The sequence below is a fragment of the Mirounga leonina genome, unplaced genomic scaffold (genome assembly GCF_011800145.1).
Source record: "Mirounga leonina isolate KUSES-001 unplaced genomic scaffold, KU_Mleo_1.0 Mir_93, whole genome shotgun sequence".
In the NCBI taxonomy this organism is placed as follows: domain Eukaryota; kingdom Metazoa; phylum Chordata; class Mammalia; order Carnivora; family Phocidae; genus Mirounga; species Mirounga leonina.
Window position 1 is genome coordinate 55727352 of NW_023270854.1, and position 19799 is coordinate 55747150.

The 19799-nt window shown below is 38.7% G+C and overlaps 1 protein-coding gene across 4 annotated transcripts in view; it reads left to right on the forward strand.

Annotated features, from left to right (window-relative positions):
• The window catches only part of ARHGAP28 (Rho GTPase activating protein 28), a 221634-nt gene that overhangs the window by 173472 nt on the left and 28363 nt on the right, over window positions 1-19799 (forward strand). For all 4 annotated transcript variants that reach the window (XM_034995988.1, XM_034995989.1, XM_034995990.1 and 1 more), the window contains exons 8-14: window positions 17-182; window positions 287-378; window positions 2699-2776; window positions 8798-8960; window positions 14668-14750; window positions 17747-17944; window positions 18284-18397. In XM_034995988.1, coding sequence (XP_034851879.1) covers window positions 17-182; window positions 287-378; window positions 2699-2776; window positions 8798-8960; window positions 14668-14750; window positions 17747-17944; window positions 18284-18397 — 894 coding nt within the window. The remainder of the gene's footprint in view (window positions 1-16; window positions 183-286; window positions 379-2698; window positions 2777-8797; window positions 8961-14667; window positions 14751-17746; window positions 17945-18283; window positions 18398-19799) is intronic.

Genomic DNA, 19799 nt, shown 5'->3' on the forward strand with positions numbered 1-19799 from the left:
TCAATATGTATTCTAGAAATTTATTGTCCAGAAAACCAGATTTGGCCTAACTGAAGCTGGAGATCTGTCTGCTGAAGACATGAAGAAAATCCGCCATCTCTCTCTCATTGAACTGACTGCCTTTTTTGATGCCTTTGGAATCCAGTTGAAAAGAAACAAAACTGAGAAAGTAAAAGGACGAGGTAGTTAAGACCGGTTTCTTCTGATTTTAACACTTGATGCACTGGAATAAGATAATGCTTTCCTGATTCTTTTTTCTTTCTTTCTTGCCCATTTTACAATGAAGACAATGGTATTTTTGGCGTTCCACTTACAGTCCTATTGGACAATGACCGAAAGAAAGACCCTGGAGTGAAGGTCCCCCTGGTGTTACAAAAAGTGAGTGGAATGTAAATGACTGGGGAAATAATAGAGCCTCCTGCTTGCAGTTTGGAGTTGCAAACCCGCTAATGAATTTTCTTGTATATTTAAAGACACTAAAGCCCTCCTAGGACTCAAGCCTTTGGTGATTTTCAGCTTTCTTCATGCATCCCACAGCACTTGTAACCAGTTTGCCTTGCTGCAGACTTTTGGAGCCTGTTGCACTGTCTGAACATAAAGCATCAGGTGATGGACACAGATGCTCTGTCACATGGCTTCTTTCCGTTATATTTTTTTCCAGTATTTTCTAAAGGTTACTTGTGTGTGTTATATGTTTGTGTGTGTATTTGAATATTCTCTGCAGAATACAAGATGACCATTAATTATCAGCTGTGCATTTACTGATTATTTAAGTATTTGCTGAGCTATATCACAGTTTGGGTGTTTTTAAATATGTATGTGTGATCATTTAAATGAATTTGCCAAACAAAGCTTAATAAAGCCTAAAATGTACTTTTCTGGTGGTTTTTCAGGTATGACTATGAAGATAGGATATATTTAGATAAAATGGAAGGGAGTTTTGAAAAATATTACCATAACTATCATCTGCCAGTAATCTCAGTGACCATCATTGCTCAATAGCTGATTTGATGTTAAGTCATGTTTTTTATAGCCAACAATTTACACTGGTTTACTCAAGTATGCATTTATTCAACAGTGACATCCAGTGGCACATTTAAAATCCCAAGCCCTATGCAAAATCTTACTGCATTTTAAATTGAGTTTTTAAGTAATGTAGAAAAATACTGACTGAGGAAACATAAACTTACCTTATTCACAGTAACAATGCCATGGCTCTTTACTGTGTGCTCTTAAACTTTGCTGCCAGTGCCTCAGACTAAGTGACTTCTCAAGTCAGGTGATTGCTGCTGATAGAGGCAGAGGCTGGCGATGAGAGAGCCAGAGGGTGCTGGCAATGTGCCAGCATGCACGGGGGCATCTGAGGGTGTGTCCCCTGAGCAGGTGCCATCCATATGCGAGCATGGGTAGTCAGCACTGAGCAGCCCGAGGAGGTTGTGTTATCACCTCCCTTCTTACTAATGAGGCCACTGAGGCAGAGGAGGGTGAGATACCTGACCCTTGAACGTAGAGCCAGCCAGGAGGAAGGGTGAAAGGGAGCACAGTGTATGTCCACGGCCAAGGTCCACGGTGACACGAAAATTTTCTTTCCTTCTTTGAATTAGAACTAGAATGATGACCTCTGTCCTCTGTGTAAAGGACAGAGTTTGAAGACAATGCATAAAAATCTAAGACTGAGGAGATTGAACACATGAATTTATATTATTATGTAGCTGCAAAAACGTAGCATGGAATTTAGCAGATGGAAGGTGCACAGTAAATGCTAGTTCAACTAAATCTGGATTTATATCAGCAACTCAATACATGTTAGCTATTATTATTCCTTATATCAAGTATTCCTCATTGAAGACAGCTTAAGGTATTATTCTCCCACTCCTATGGGAGAGTCTTTTTTAATGGACATATTTCCTTGGCCTAAATATCCATTTCTCTCCCTACCTGTAAGAACTCCCTTATTTCAGGCACCACCATTTCTTGAAAGGAAAATAGCAGAGACTCTGGATCCCCCTCTTCCGGTGTAAACACGGGCAAGTCACTTACCCTCTCCGTGCATCAGTCTTCTCGGCAGTTGGATGGGGATGCGATTAGCACCTGCTTGGTAGGATTAGTGTGAGGATTAAATGAGTTAATGGATGGCAAAGTGCTGAGAAAGGGGCATTTGACACAGTAAGTGCACAGTAAATGTTAGGTTATATTATTACTATGTTAACAACATCATCATCATCATCACCGTGGGAACTCAGGAGAGGTATAAGCCTTTACAGTTTCTACCTTCTTGGTCATACTTCTAGAATTCTGTTGTCTCTCAGCTAAAGTGGTTGCACCTAATAATAGTAAATTTGAAATCTTTTCCTATTGGTCCATCTGCAGAAAGAGATATACAGTAATCAAATCTTAAATTGGCCAAGTGGCGGTGTACTCTAGTGGTCAAGAGCAGAAGCTTGAGAGACAGTGCCATTACTTTTGAGGGCGATCCTGGGAAAGTGATGGGACAGTTCTCAGTCTCTATTGCGTTTGCAAATTGGAAACTACTGTTGACCTTAGAGGCAGTTGTGAACATTTCACAAAGCATTCAAATACCAGGCACAGGACTTATATATGCATGGTAATTTATTTATTGTTGTCACCATCATTGTTATTTCAGATGTTTATAATTGCATGGAGGTATTCATTTTTATAATGTATCATTGCTTTTTAGTTTTTTGAGAAAGTTGAGGAATCGGGCCTGGAATCTGAAGGAATTTTTCGACTTTCAGGGTGCACTGCCAAAGTCAAGGTACTGAACATTTTCTCTCTTTTTGGTGGGAGACCTAAGCGAGCGAGACCCAGTTCACAAGGCCCCAGGTATCAAGTCCTTTGTTGTTGTTGCTGTTGATAGGACCACTTGACGCTATCTAATGTTCCTGGATACCTATGATTAAATGTTGTTTCATGATCCTGAGTTGTGTATCCTTTTATTTTTTAGAACAACAACAATAAAAAACCAGCAACAGCAAAACAACATACCAATTTGCCATGAAAAATGGCTGCTTACCTTTAATTTGGGAAAGTTGAAATGTCCCATCACTGTTTTCTGGGTTAAACATTTTAGTTTGCTGTGTTCTTCTCAGTCACAGAATTCACCAAGCCAATATTACGTGAGCCCTTATTTCCATTATCAGTTGCTTTATTTATTTTTTTATGTACTATTTTTTTTTTAGAGTGGGGGGGAGGGGGACAGAAGGAGAGGGAGAGAGAGAATCTTAAGCAGGCTCCATGCCCAGCACAGAGCCCGATGTGGGGCTTGATCTTATGACCCTGAGATCATGACCTGAGCTGAAATCAAGAGTCAGACACTTAACTGAGCCACCCAGGTGCCCCCCATTATCAGTTGCTTTAAACTTAGAACCATTCTTTGACTGTCTTTTTAATGAAAGTCCTTATAAGAATATGTAGGAATGGAGCCCTGGGTGTTATACACAAACAATGAATCATGGAATACTACATCAAAAACTAATGATGTCATGTATGGTGATTAACATAACATAATAAAAAAAGAGGGTGCCTGGGTGGCTCAGTTGGTTAAGCGACTGCCTTCAGCTCAGGTCATGATCCCAGGGTCCTGGGATCGAGTCCCGCATCGGGCTCCCTGCTCTGCGGGCAGCCTGCTTCTCCCTCTCCCACTCCCCCTGCTTGTGTTCCCTCTCTCGCTGTGTCTCTCTCTGTCAAATAAATAAATAAAATCTTTAAAAAAAAAAAAAAAGAATATGTAGGAATGGCTGTCACCACTGGGATAATCACTCAGCAGTTCTAAAACCTAGTTTTATTGAAGGTAATTTTAATTTCTACATATAAAACCGCCTGAGTAATGTGATTCCTTTTGCTTTGCTTTCTTACTTCTAGTAAGAAAGTGGCAAACTCCACAGTGCCATAAAGGAAAGAACCACTCAAATGAAAAATTTTTCTCATAAATTTCCAGTAAGATATCCCACTTTGTCTACTGGGGGCCTCACAGTGAGGAGTTCTACTCTGCCCTCGAATCACTCCCTATCTGGTAGACAAGAGAACCTGAGCAGTTTTAAATAATTGGTCCTTGAGAAAAAAGTCTCAGAATGAGGGAAAAATTAACTTGATAGCAATGTGTAGAGGTGGAAGAGCATCTCTTAATTCATTTTGGTACATGTTTTGGGAAATTCAATTTGTATCAGAAATCTCAGTTTTTATTTAGAAGTGTGATGCAATATTTTTGTTAAGTAGAAACTGAGAATAAATAGGCTGTGTCTGTTGGAAGCTCCAGAAGGCAGATTCTGAAATGGAGTCAGGAGTAGAAGAGGCATAGTGCTTCTGAAGGGTGCAGGGGAGGAAGCCTGCACCTCAGACCAGATGCAGGGCTCACGCTGGCCTTCCCTGCCTTTCGGAGTAGCCCCTCACCAGGCAGAGGGGCCCAGTACCAGCTTCCACACCCCAGTCACTGCTCTGGCTTCTGGCTTCCTGTGAGGAAGGGGATGAGGCAGATGAGCAGGTGCTAACTGCTGGCAGAGTCAGCTGTCAGGAGTCAACTGCATTATTTTATGCAAATAATTCATTTTGTAAGGGAAGTCTGAGCAGTGCACCACTTTACCAGTGGCAAAAGGGGTTGGGGCATTTGGAGAGTTGTCATTTCCCTGGAAATGGAGATTGCTAGATGCTGGCAGAAGGTCATTTGAAAGGCAAGAAAATTCCTAATGGCTCCTAAAGATTTATTCTTTCTAAATTGAGTCTGCTTTTTGTCTTAGATTCTCATAGGTATGATTGTTATATGTACCCTGAATCAGAGGATGAAAGTTGTCATATCTATAGAGTCAGAGAACCAAAGTGAAGTCAGAGAAACAATTTCCTAGACACAACTAGACTTCATTCCTCTAAATCTTGCTCCATAATTGGGAAGTAGTATTTGCACAGATTCTTCCTGGCTCCTCTGTGTGTGTGTGTGTGTGTATGTAAAACATAAGAGATAATTTAAAACTCTGTTTTTCAAAATAATCAAAAGGAGACAACATTACACAACCTTTGTTGTGTGCGCAAAGTTTAACACCTAGTAGAAGTTACTTTTCTTTAGCCAATCTCTGACTGAAAAATGCTTACCAAAGGCTAATAATTCCTTCAGAGTGTTCTTATAGGCACATGCATTCCTAAACCATATTTAGGGAAAAGTCCCTTTTCTCCCCTAATCGGTTTTATGTAGTTTCAGCCTATTTATTCCATTCTTATTAGTCTGAAAATGTAATCCAGATGTTTTCATGGTTTGAGCTCCAGGGAAACCAATGTGAGAGAAATCTGGGCCAGCAAACAGAAATGGGGGAATATCACAGTTAGAAAGACATTGTAACTTGATCTATTAAAGGGGTCTTTATTTCTCTTCTTTGTTCAAACTTTAAACTACTTTTGTAAATTCTTCTGTTAGACTAGTTTTTCTAGGAATGTGCTTAGGGAAAGACTGTTAAAAAAAAAAAAACTCCATTATAATTATCCTCTAATTGTGCCAAATGGATGATGCTAACACTAATGTATCATTATGAACAATCTTGTGCTTTCAAGGCCTGGTGAAACTAACAGGGGCAAAGTCCTGGGGGGAAGCTGCTAGCTTTGGCCGCACAGGGAACACAGCAGTGGAGTCCATTCCTGTATTCAAGGCCTCAGATCATTTGGAACCAATTTAATGCTTTGGTGTTTTCAATGATTTTCTTTTCCAAAAATGATAGAAATTTGAGCCAAACACTGGGGAATACATTTTATGGAAGAAGGCAAGCTGTTTGACATGTGAGATTTTCTTTTTTTCTTGACTCGTTTCAATTATTCTGAGGCTGCTCTAAATGTATCATAATTATGTTACCTGGTCTGCTGGTTTCCCTTCCTGAACTGGTTTTTGAAGCTGAAGGTGGGTCATTAGCATTTTTATAAACCTACTTCCAAAATGGAAGCAGGTTGTATATTTGCTCAGAGCAGATTAAAGGACGTGGCATCTGACCCCGGCCTAGTGTTCTCATTAACATTGGACAGAAAACATGACTTCTTTAGCCTCCAAATGCTTCCTTTCCTGTCTTTGGCAAGCTGAATTCAACACCTGGTTTATGGTTTCATGTTTAGGACCACCATGGAAATGTCAGCTCTGCTCCTATGTCCCTCAGTTTTTTCTGATCAAAAGGAAGAGAGGACATTCTTTCTCTCAGTTTTGTTTTATTTTGTCCATCCAGACAGAGGAAGGGGTACTGTTACCCAAATAACCACATATGCATGGGTTTCCCATAGTAATAATACTAAAGGTTATTACAGACCAAGAGGAGGGGGATGTTAGGAGCAGCCAGCATTTATTGAAAACTTGCTGTGTGGCAGGCCCTCCCCACTGAGCTTTACATATTATTATCTGATTGAATCTCTATGAAGTCATTTTATTTATTTATTTATTTAGATTGTATTTATTTATTTAACAGAGATGCAGCGAGAGGGAACACAAGCAGGGGGAGTGGGAGAGGGAGAAGCAGGCTCCCCACTGAGCCGGGAGCCCGATGCGGGGCTCAATCCCAGGACCCTGAGACCATGACCTGAGCTGAAGGCAGACACTTAACCAACTGAGCCACCCAGGCGCCCCTGAAGTCATTTTAATATTCCTATTACACAGTGAGAAACTTGAGGCCTAGGCCTTAGAACTAGTCAGTTGTGGAGCTGGGATCAAACCCTAAAGAATCTGGTCATAGAGCCCGCTCGTGGTGCCGGAGCCGTGCTGCCTGTTAAGCAGCTGGCAGGTTAGAATGGTGGTCACATTGTGTTTCAGTCAGCTTCGTACAGCAGAGGGATGTGGGAGATGAATTTGAATTATTCTGCCCTCGCTGGTGCTTCTTGCCTCCTTGAAAACAGTTTCCCCTTTGCTTTGTACCACCGGGCAATGGATGGAAGACATTTGCTGCTTTCCCTGTACTTCCCATTAACACCTCCATCTACCTATGACCCCAACTAGCAGTCAGAGTCATTTTGGACTGTTACGTCACCCTCTAAATAATCCATCACTGATTTGTGAGAATTTTCTCAGGCAGTCCGTCAGTGCCGCCTCTCCTTTCTGTCTTACAGCTGCTTATCCAGATTAGTCCTCCATTTTCCAGAAAAGGTGCCATGACCCAGTATCTAGTCTCCTTGCCTCTAGTCTGTTCCCCAATCAGCACCCAAGCTCTATTCTCCTCCAAATCGCTTTCCCATCTGGCTGCCAGAAAAGATAAATCTCACCTTGTTCTCCTGCTTGGACATGTTCCATGTTGCCTCGTGACCCATGGAATGAAGTTCAGCCCCCTGAGGGCTGGCTCTGGTCTGCACCCCAGCAACACTGAACTAATTGGAGTTCCCCAGATCCAGTGGGTCTTCTTGCATGTGTACTACTGCTGGAGCACTTTGTGCTGTCTGGAGTACCCTTCTATTTCCTTTTCCTCTGACAAGCGCCTCACTGATTCAAGACTTGGCCTGGGAAGAGTTGGATTCTTCTCTTTCCTGGCTGCATAGCATCCAATATGTGACCTGAGTTAGCATGATGAATTCAAAAGATAGTACCATTCACAGAACTGCCTAAAGGCAAAGAATGGATCCCGTGCATCCTTCTCTTACCAGGGCCCAGTCTGTGCTCTACTTCTTTTATTCTAGGAAGCACTTTGTATGTATGCTTCAGTGCTTTACAAAGTGTATTTATCAGCAAAGGATTTGCTTGATTTGCTCTATTATTCCTATTAGACTGAGAGCTTCTCAAGGACAAGAAGAAAATCTCCTTTGGCTGTCATTAATAAGGGCTCGAGGGTGGCTTGGAATCCTGTCTGTCTCTGTAAGGCACATGTAATGCCAGGGTGTCTCCCGTGTGTAGGCTCAGGGAGCATTAAAGTCTGGGCTGGGTAATGAGCTACAACGTGGTAGGGGCAGGTCAGATGTGCAGACCGACTGGCTGTGCATGACTCAAGGCTGGAAGGCCTCAAAGTTGCTGAGGGATTTCAGAGTTCTCTTTTTGGAGTAGTTAATGTCAGTTGGGGAACTACTACAACTACCTGCTATTAATAGGTGAACTCTGTATGCAATTCAAGGGGACAGTAGAAAATGAGTTTGAAAAAGAAACATGGAGAATGGTGGCACCAAAGATCAGATGAATCGATAATGTGAACTGTATAACCCAACTAAAACTTATGGAGGCTTAGTGATTTTCTTAAAGTATTTACACAGTGTTCCAAACCTTATGAAGGATTGGGCAAGCATGCAAACATGTGGAAGACATGTGTACCTCTTGGCATGACACTTTGCTGTAACTGCTCCAGGAAGATGTCATTGGTCTGCATGTTGCTGTGAGGTCAGAGTTCCTTTATTGGGCTATTTTCATTCTGTATGAGAACTAGCTGAGAGGCATACATTCTTGGTCTAATTTAGAAGTAGATGACAGGATGGCAGAAGGAAGAGATCATGAAAAAAAAAAGGGAAGTGGAGGCTTTTGTCAAATCAGTACATTTATCCTGTGGGGATATGTGGTATTCTGCCAAAACCACAGAAACGAAATTATGATCTGAGTGAAGCATTTTATAGTTCTGTAGAATTAGCAGATAATTTCAAGATTAACATTATTCTTAAAAGATTTTAGAAAAATTCATTCAGAAATAGCTATTTCAGTTCTTAATTATGTTGAAAAAGTTAGGCTTGGTAGATACTGGCTTTTCAATCTATTTACAAAAATAGTTTATGTAAAGACAGTTTTTAAAAGGGAAAGGGGGATCAGGTGGTAAAAACGCTTTGAATATTGACTGTTTTTCTTGATTTTCAGCAATACCGTGAAGAACTGGATGCCAAGTTTAATGCTGATAAATTTAAATGGGACAGAATGTGCCATAGAGAAGCTGCAGTAATGTTGAAGGCATTTTTCAGAGAACTACCCACCTCTCTCTTCCCTGTGGAATATATACCTGCCTTCATCACTCTCATGGAAAGTAGGTGGAAGAAGTTAAGTGTGAATGGACTAAGATGCAAGGTCAATAAAGTGACACAGCAAAAGAAAGATGCATAATCAAATGTGATCATAAATGTACAGATTTCCTGTTTTCCTGGGAGTGCTTGGTGAAATATTGAATTTGATGGTAAACAGTCCTCTCTTCTCATTATCGGTAGATACAATTTAGCGGGTTTTATGATCGTTAAAAGAGAGGGTTGCAGAAAGACCAGGCTCTTGAGATTTGAATTCCTGCTCAACCATCTGTTAGCCAGGTAATCAACCTTTTTGAGCTTTATTGCTGCACTTATAAATTACAGATAATAATTGCTTGTCAGGGTTGATGTGGTTATTGAACGAAGACATCTAGAATAGTACCTGGTGTGTAATAGTCCTTCCAAAAATAGAAGGTCTCTCCCTTCTTTAAATCCAAGGTCCTGGGTTTGATGATGTGTAACACACAGTAAATGTTACACAGAAGGTGTTTTGTCTCTGAAAACTACAAAGTCAACATACATTAGGCCTTAAGTGAGGAACTTGGATAAAATCATGGAAACTGGAAAGTGTGTGTTGTATTTGGCAATGAGGGAATAATTTGGCATGGTTTTAATTTTTAGCTTCAGGGTTGAATATTGTGGAGATGTGACAAGAGAGAAATTTAGAAAAGTAGAATGGGTTTACATGATGGGGGCTTTGACTACTAACCAGAGGAATTCAAGGGTCACAAGCCTAACTTTGTACAAAGCTGTTAAATAAATGGTAATTCTACATGGACAGAAAAGGCCCATGGACAAACTGAAACTTATAAAAAGGTTGACCACTGCTCAGCTCTAGATAATGGTTACCATGTAGGAATGAGAGCCAAAATCCACACTTCAATAGGAAAACTGTAAATTTGAAAATATCAGTCACAAATTCAAATTTGAAAACACCCTGTGAGCCTAACAAATGATATCTCTAGCTGCCAGTTTACAACTTACTGCAGGTTGACCAGAACTATAAAATCCTTAAAACCACAATGAAGGAAAATAATAGGTCCTGAGTTTTATGACAAAATTTGTCCTAAAAAATAGTAAGTTCTAAATCTTTAAAAATTTTAACTAAATCAGATTCATAAAATAATCCTTTGTGTCTTCAGAGAAGAGAATATGGTAAGCAAGGCAATTTTTTCCTAAGCTTTAATTCACATGCCATCTGTGACTAGTATCTCTTTTCTTTGTAAGATGTAGTATTTTGTTTTATGAAAGAAGCTTGCAAAGAAAGAGAGAAGAGCTAGTTCTCTTTATTCCTTTTTATTTCAGATACTGTGTTTTGTCAGTTCTAGAATTTCCAGTTGGTGCTTTTTTTAATTGAAATATAATTAACACACAGTGTTGTATTAGTTTTAGGTGTACGATATAATGATTTAATAATCTGATACATTTTTCAGTGCTCATCATAGTAAGTGTACTCTTAAGCCCCTTTATCCTTTTCACCCACCACCTCCCCATCTCCCCTCTGGCAACCACCAGTTTGTTCTCTGTATATTTAAGAGTCTGGTTTTTGTCTCTTTTTTTGTTTGTTTGTTCATTTGTTTTGTTTCTTAAATTGCACATGAGTAAAAAAATCATATGGTATTTTTCTTTCTCTGACTGACTTCTTTCACTTAGCATTATACCCTCTAGATCCATCCATGTTGTTGCAAATGGCAAGATTTTGGTTTTTTATGGCTGAGTAATATTCCATTATATGTATATGTGTGTGTGTGTGTGTGTGTACATTGTATGTATATATACACACCCCACATCTTCTTTTATTTTTTTGTGGATACTGGGGTTGCTTCCATATCTTTGGCTATTGTAAATAATGCTGCAGTAAACATAGACGTGCATGTATCTTTTTGAATTAGTGTTTTTGTTTTCTTTTGATAAATGCCCAACAGTGGAATTACTGGATCATATGGTAATGATATTTTTAACTTTTTGAGGAACTTCCATAGGGTTTTCCGTAGTGGCTGCACCAATTTGCATTCCTACCAACTATGCATAAGTGTTCCTTTTTCTCCACATCCTCACCAACATTTACTTCTTGTGTTTTTTATTTTGGTCACTCTGACAGGTGTAAGGTAACATCTCATTGTGGTTTTGATTTGCATTTTTTCATGTGTCTGTTGTTCGTCTCTATCTTCTTAGGGAAAATGTCTACATTAGGGAAAATGTCCTACACCCATTTTTTAATCAGATTATTTGGGGGTTTTTTGTGCTAAGTTTATACATTTTGAATATTAACCCCTTATCAGGTATATCATTTGTAAATATCTTCTCCCGTTCAATAGGTTGCCTTTTTGTTTTGTTGATGATTTCCTTCACTGTGCAGAAGCTTTTTATTTTGGGGTAGTCCCAATAGTTTAATTTTGCTTTTGTTTCCCTTGCCTGAGGAGCTGGATCTAGAAAATCTTCCTATGGCTGATATCAAAGAGATTACTGCTTATGTTTTCTTCTAGAAGTTTTATGGTTTTAGGTCTCACATTTAGGTCTTTAATCCATTTTGAGTTCATTTTTTTATATTTTGGGTTCATTTTTGCATGTAGTGTAAGACAATGGTCTAGTTCCATTCTTTTGCATATGGCTGTCCAGTTTTCCCAACACCATTTGTTGAAGAGACTGTCTTTTCCACGTTGTATATTCTTGTCTCCCTTGTCATCCCTCCTTTTTAAGGATTTTCTATTTATTTGCTGAGATGGCCTATCTTCTCTTTCATTATAAGCATATTTTTCTTAACATCATTAATGTTTCAAAATCCTTGTCTGCTAGTGCCAACACCTGGGTCACCTCTGGGTTGGTCTCTGTTGATTGTCTTTTCCCTTGAAAATGCATCACTCTTGTATGTCAAGTAAATTTAGAACTATATCCTGAACGTTGTAAATGCTGTGTTTTGGAGACTCTGCATTCTATAATATTTCCCCAAAGAGTGAGGTTGGAGTCTTGTTTTGCTTTTTGTTGTTTGTATTTGGGCCAACAATTTACTTGAACTCAAATTGTCAGCGGTCTTTTGGACTGTCAGTTCAGTTATGTATCTTTCCCTGTGCTATTCCACGCATGCTTCGTTCATGAGTCAGCCAAGATTTTTTACCAGAATCAGGTCCTTTTCCATTATTTCGCAGTGGCTGTGGTCATCTTGAATCCTGTCTTTTAGCTGTTTGGGCCAGAAGAACTGGAGTTTTAGCTGCCTCCTGCAAGACCAGCTATGGCCTGACCATAGGCTAAAAACCAGGATAGTGGGAAACTCTCCCTGTACCATTCTCTGTTTCCAAGTGTCCAGGCTTCTCAATCTGCCTGCTCTTATGAATTCTCCACCGCCTTAGATGGTTGGTTTAGTATTTGTCCAGACTTAATAGTTATCTTCAGGAGGGTTGGTCAGGACAGAGCTTATTCAGCCATACCAGAAGCAGGACTTCCTCCCTTCAATTTGTAAGTAGGATTTTCTGTATAGTTTGCTCTCCTGGAAAATGGAAAAGTATTCCCTTTGCCTTGCTCTGTGGTATAATGCTAAATAATGCATCAAAACAATTGGTGCCACAGAAGATTTTTTCTGTTTGTGGTTTTTTGGTCTTATGAAATTATGCAAGGAGTCCAATGCCAGTCCTGTTCAGAGAATCCCATTTTAAAATGTCATACACATTTAAAACTAGGTTTCCTTAACATCATTGTTCCTGTCTGACTACAGCCAATACACTTCATTGAAGGAAGAAAATCTGGAAAATATCCTGAAAAGGTTCACAGAGGAGTCCACATTTCTTTGTATGACTTTGAAAGTGAAAAAACCATGTTGCAGTGATTGATTTGATACCAGCCAACCCCACAGGAAGCCCAGAGTTCTGGGCTGCTACCAGCAGGGAAAATGTCCTTTTTGCTACCTAGAGTAAGCCCTAGTTATAATGAGATTTTCTGAAGGAAAGAATTGTGGATATGTGTGTTTAAGCTGCTAATCTTTATGCTCTAAAATGGGGTTTGGAGCATGTAGTCTTTTAGTGTAATCACATTCTTTTTCCAAACTTGGCCCAAAAATTGCCCATAAAATTAAAAGACTAAGTCAAGCTTTATATACTTTTTTGAAAAGTTGAATCATTTTCTGGGAAAATAATGACCTCAAGGGAAAAAAATCCGAACCAGGATGCAGTAACGAATTAACTACAAAACTATTAGCCACAAAGTGGTATAGGGGTAGGTGTCCTAAATAAAATGAAAATGGATTATTTGCCAGTTTAGAGTTTCAGTCTTAAAAGTAACTTCATAATTTCTTTGAAATTGATGGAAATATAGAGCCTGCATCTGCATCTATTGTTCCCTCTGCCAGAAGGTTGGCTGCATTGGAAGATTATAGACAGCCTGCAATTTATGTATTAAATAATGCCTTATCTGTCCCTCAGTGCTTTGTACTGAGATATGCTCCTGATAGTTCCTATTAATCATGTAAACTCATGTCAATGTACATTAGCCATTTTCAAAAACATCCTGAACGTGTGTCATTTTTGTTTACAAATTTGACATAAATTTCTAAAAATCCACATGGGGATTGTGCCAAGACAATGTGATACAATTCTATAAATAATCCTCCCAACTGTTTCTTTGTTAAATGGTTATGCACATTAGTCATCTACTCCTAACTACGATGCACACAATCTCCTATAACCTAGTGGCTTGTCTCAAGAGTGTTTCCACTGCTGTAAAGCTAAGTAACTTTACAGGCAGATGACTGCCTTTCATCCACTGAATATAAATAGATTTACCTTCAAGTTAAGAACTCCCCAGGGATGCTAGAACATACTGCTTCCCTCTAGGAACTCCCCACCAAGAGACCATTGTGAGGAGAATACAGAGAGACAAAGCAAAGCCTGGAATGCTCTGATATACTCTACATTTTCGGGACAGCTGGTTGTGGATTATCCAGTTGCGGATGGAATCCCTAAAATTCCCTGAAACAGGAAAAGAATCAGCGTTTAATACACAAGTATAAATGCCAGCCCTCTGGCGCCATCTTCTGTCATTATCAAGGAATAAAATACTCAAGAATCTCTTAAGATCCAACTATAGTCACTTTCCTTAAATGTCCATAATAACAAGAGCAAATACATATAGAGGTAATTATATACAGGCACTGAGGTAAACACACTATACCTACTAACTCATTTAGTCTTTGTAATAACCCAGGGAGATAGGTAGATATGACTACTCCCATTTTACAGATGGCAAAATAGTAGGAATGAGGGGTTAAGTAGCCTGCACAAGGTCACTCAGACTAAAGTAGATGCAGGATTTGAACCTGGTTCTAGAATCTATGCTCCTAATAATTATACTTTGCTGCCTCGTTATGTGGAAAAAAGATTTATTTTCTGTTGACTTGAGCTTTTAAGCCTTCTGTTTAGAGCATACAAGTAAAGCAGAGCCTGTGGAAGTACTTTGAAAAGGGAAATGTTATACAAATCTAGATTATTTTGAGGATTTCATTGGCCACCTGCCTCTACAATGGCATTGTGGGATGTGAAAGAGGAGTTGATCGACTGAGGCTCTTGTCCAAGTTAACAAATTTACATTGTTGGGCACAAAACCTGAGTCTTTACCACTGAAAGCTGTCAGGAGTCCTCCTGTGCCACCAGATGTTAGCAAGAAATGCTGTCAGAATGCAACAGTGTTGTTCAAAATGTGTGGTTATTTCTGTTTTCTTGTTAGGAGGGCCTCACATCAAAGTACAGTTTCAAGCTTTACATCTCATGGTCATGGCACTGCCTGATGCCAACAGGGACACAGCTCAGGTATGTTGTATCAACCTCATGGTCTGTCATTGGCCTTTCTTAAGAAGTCAAAGACAATGGCTCAGATGGAAAAATAAAAACCAAGATGACAATTTAGTAAGCCAGCTGAGCATGCTGTCAGCCTGTTATTGCCTTCCCACATTCTTACTGCTGTTCTCCCGAGGAAGACAGGAAAGAATATAAATCCTAGAATCTTCTCTGAACATTTCAGTTTAATTCATTCAGTCTGTTAAGAGATACTGAGTATCTGTCTAGTGCCAGGCACTGGCCTAGGGTTAGCAACAGGAGAAGCAAAGATGGAAGACAAATGGGGTAATGTCAGAAGAAGACAAATGGGATAATGTCAGGGGCCATTATGTAAGCTGCAGAATGTAAAGCTCTATAATTTTAGGTCCTCAGCTGCTCACTTCAGTCTGGTGACAGAAGATCTGAAGAATATCCTTAGGGAGGAAATTTGAAGTCACTGATATAAATGAAATTTCTAAAATGTTGGTGTCTTATAGTTTATAAAGATAATTCAGGGGCGCCTAGGTGGCTCAGTTGTTAAGCGTCTGCCTTCGGCTCAGGTCATGATCCCAGGGTTTTGGGATCAAGCCCTACATCGGGCTCCCTGCTCAGCGGGAAGCCTGCTTCTCCCTCTCCCACTGCCCCTGCTTGTGTTCTCTCTCTGGCTGTGTCTCTCTCTGTCAAATAAATAAAATCTTTAAAAATAATAATAATAATCAATTGAAGAATCCTAGAATCTTGGAATTTTAGAAATCACCTGGTAGGATCTTCTCATTCTACAGGTTAGGAAAATTAGACTCAGAAAAATGATTTTTCCATTAACATATAATAGAACATTTGATAGAACCATATTCCATGGTTCTCCCAAATATTCTGCCCCTTATTTCAGATTTATTTCCTTGCTGTATGTTGGCAAAAATCAAAAGGTTCTCTCGCTATTTTGATAATGATTCTGTATGCAATAGGAAATTTGTTGTAAGTACAACAGGTGTTTGGAATCTTTGAAATGAAGTTGAATTAAGATGAGTTGGAAAGAGCCCATAATTTTGAGGCCAGTAAACATAATGCTGAAAACAAAGATGATTCTTTGTGCTGCCTCTCATCAGACATTTCAACTTGATGAGGACCTTTCCTCCTACCTAATAAAAACATCTATGTCAATTATAATATTTGTCAGTTATATCATGTCCTGAGCCCAAGGATGGGGATTGGATGTGACAGAAGAATGTCTGTTTCTAGTATAATTCAGTAATTTTTCAAAAGCTGGAAATTTATTAGCTTGTTTTGGGGATTTTTGTAAACAGTGTTCTTTTATATATAAAGAGAAAAAAAAATGATACATCTGGTATCAGATATTTGGTTCAGAATGTCATCTATCCTCTCATATAACCAAGGATGCAATAAAAACAAGTAATCCAATACTTTTCTAACAGAAGATCCTCAAAAACATCATGGGACTGGTGGAGATGTTACACACATGCGCACACACACACACACACACTTTCCCCATTCTACACTGTGACTGGATCTAGGATTGAAGCTGATGTGCTATAAAGATCAAGAGCTCTGTCTTGAGAATCAGGTTTACTCCGTTCAAATCCTGGCTTTGCCACTTAATTGACACTGGGCAAAGCTACCTGAATCTTTTCCATTAGTTTCCTCACCTGTCAAACAGTATTAATAATAGTACCTACTTCATGGGCGCCTGGGTGGCTCAGTTGGTTAAGCGACTGCCTTCGGCTCAGGTCATGATCCTGGAGTCCCTGGATCGAATCACGCATCGGGCTCCCTGCTCAGCGGGGAGTCTGCTTCTTCCTCTGACCCTCTTCCCTCTCATGCTCTCTCTCAAATAAATAAATAAAACCTTTAAAAAAAAAATAATAGTACCTACTTCACAGGGTTTGTAATAATGATAAAGTCAGTGATATATATGAAGTATTAAGAATGCTTGGCTTGGGCGCCTGGGTGGCTCAGTTGGTTAAGCGACTGCCTTCGGCTCAGGTCATGATCCTGGAGTCCCTGGATCGAGTCCTGCATCGGGCTCCCTGCTCGGCAGGGAGTCTGCTTCTCCCTCTGACCCTCCTCCCTCTCATGCTCTCTGTCTCTGATTCTCTCTCTCTCAAATAAATAAAATCTTAAAAAAAAAAAAATGCTTGGCTTACAATAAGCCCTCAAATGTTGACTATTATTATATGTTAACCATTTTCTCATTAAAAATACTATAGCAGGATTTAAACTTGAAAAACTTTTTTTTTTTTTTTTTTTTTAAGATTTCAGCCCTCTTGGTGAATTTCAGAAGGTTCTGATAAGCATCTGTACTTTGGTGGCTTAGCCAAACTTTAAGCTTTCTCAGATCTCTCTCTCTCTTTTTTAAATGCCAAGAACAGCTGCATGTAAGCATTTCCCTTTGGTCTGCTAAATATTCCAAAACTGAAAAACAATAGAAAAATAACACCGAGAAAGTAGAATTTTTAAATTTTTCAATTGAGTTTACATTTGGACTGAGGAATGAGATACTCATGTTTTTTTTTTTTTTTTAAATGGGTTTTCCTTTCCCAAGGAAATATTAGTTTTCAATGGTAATACTTTAAATAAGGGTGTTTTTTAGGATTCCTTTTCTTCCTTCACAATGAAACTGCACTTCATGTTTATTTGAAATGCAGTGTTTTCTCTTCCTAGTTTACTACATAATTTTAATATTTGTCAACCTTGTTTTGGTAAAAGTAAATAAAAAATGCAAACTAATATTTATAGTATCTCCCATATAATAAAAAGTGGAAGCACTTTTATGAAGCAGAGAATTCAGTAAACTATTCACATTTCTCATTAATACTTGTAAGGAATAAAAGAGGCAGCGTTATACGTTTAGCCATTCTATAGTTCTGACAGTTTTCCAGAGGCACCATGAATGGGTATAGAAATGAATGATAACAATCAGTGGTGCCTTTTGATAATTTACAGTAGTGTGACACAGTGCTGTTTCTTGTTAGGCCCTCATGACATTCTTCAGTAAAGTGATTGCCAATGAATCAAAAAACCGAATGAGTATATGGAACATTTCTACTATAATGGCACCAAACCTTTTCTTCAGTCGAAGCAAACATTCTGATTATGAAGAATTACAGTTAGCAAACACTGCAGCCCACATCATTCGCCTAATGCTTAAATACCAGAAAATTCTGTGGAAGGTGAGTAACAGTGTGATGACTGTGATGTTTTCCCTCAAAGTCCACCGGCACCCAGGAAACATAAAGGCTCCATGCCATTAGTCACAGGGAAGAAATGTGAGAAGATAATCCCAGGTTGCTTGTGGCATCTTTGTCAGTCTTTAATGGCTGTTCCCAAGCATGTTTTACCTTTTAAACAGGAATCCTTATCATTTTCTCTAATCTTTACAAGGACAAGTTCCATAGTCCCTAGTTAGGATACTGAGCATCCTAAAGGAGTTACCATAACTGGAGACAGAGTCTAACTGGGAGGTTTAATTCAACGCTTTCCTTTTGATTCAGGCAGTGTTTCTTCTCCAGGTTCCGTCTTTCTTAATCACGCAAGTCAGAAGAATGAACGAGGCTACCATGTTGTTAAAGAAGCAGCTCCCAAGTGTCAAAAAGCTGCTGAGGAGGAAGACCATAGAACGAGAGGTAATGACAATAAACTAAGGATGCAAATGTTGTTACTACCCAGGTTTTTATTTCTCAAAGTGTAACACAAAGTAGCTTGTAATTTAGAACCAAAAATTTTATATTCTCACAGAGTATCACTCTTCTGACCATAAATATTTTGGAAATGGTGTTCATAACAGAGGACCAAAGTCTTTCCATTTTGTTGAAATAATGTGCTTCTTGTTGAAGTTTTTGAAATCATGAAGATTATTTAATATTGTTAAGTACTTAAGTCTAAGATGGTTCTCACAAAAGATAGAAATCAACCTTTTAGTCCCTATGAACTAGTTTTAGGGCAATCCAGTATATCTAATAAAGAATTCTCTAGTGATTGGATAATAAAATAATTTTTAATCTTAAGTTGTTTAGTGTAAATTCATTGCATTCCAAAGAATTTTTGCTTTAGTATAGTTTGTATGGAGTTGAAAAAGAGAACAGATTTTAGAAGAATTATCTTTATTGCTTTAATTTAATTTGAGGAAGATCATGAGTGTCAGAACATTCAACCTTGAGGAGGACGTAGAGATACATGAAATTTGCTTTGCTCTTAAAGGAATTTCCACGAAATGTGGGAGAGAAATGTGTACAAGAACCATGAATATGCATTAAGTGTTAGACCAGTTGTATGGGCCATATGGCAGGACCATGCAGAAGAGAAAGAAATGTGCTCCATTGTGGGGAATTGTGGACACCTTCCAAAAGGAAGTGGTGTTTGAGCTACATCGTGAAGGATGGATAGTATTTTGAAGGGAGAAAGGAGGAGAAAGTTAATCCAGGGAAAGGAATAGTAAATGGCAGACCAGTGAAGTGGGAGTATTACTAATTGATCTATCATAATCATGCTGAAGGGCTGTATTCCTTTATTGATTACAGGCAAAGTGACTTCAGAATAAGTAGAATCAACATTTAAATTTGGAAAAAAGATTGCTTTAAGTGAGAAAAAAATTCATTTTTTAAAAAACTTTATTGATACAATCCTCATATCATACAGTTCATTTATTTAAAGTGTAAAATTCAATGGTTTTTATTATATTCCCAGATATTTGCAGTCATCAATGCAATCAACTTTAGAACATTCTCGTCACCTGAAAAAAACACTGTCCCGTTTGGCTATCATCCCCCTAAATATACCTCTACCATTTCCTTCTACTAGTCCTAAGCAATAATTTATCAATTTTCTGTCTCTATAGAGTTCCCTGTTTTGGACTTCTAATGAATTAAATCATATAATATGTGGCCTTCTGTGACTGGTTTATTTCATTCAGCATTATATTTTCATGGTTCCTCCAAGTCGTAGTATGTATCAGTACTTCTTTTTTATGGCCAAATAACATTCCCTTATATGGATTTCCACATATTTTTTATTCATTCATTTATTGAT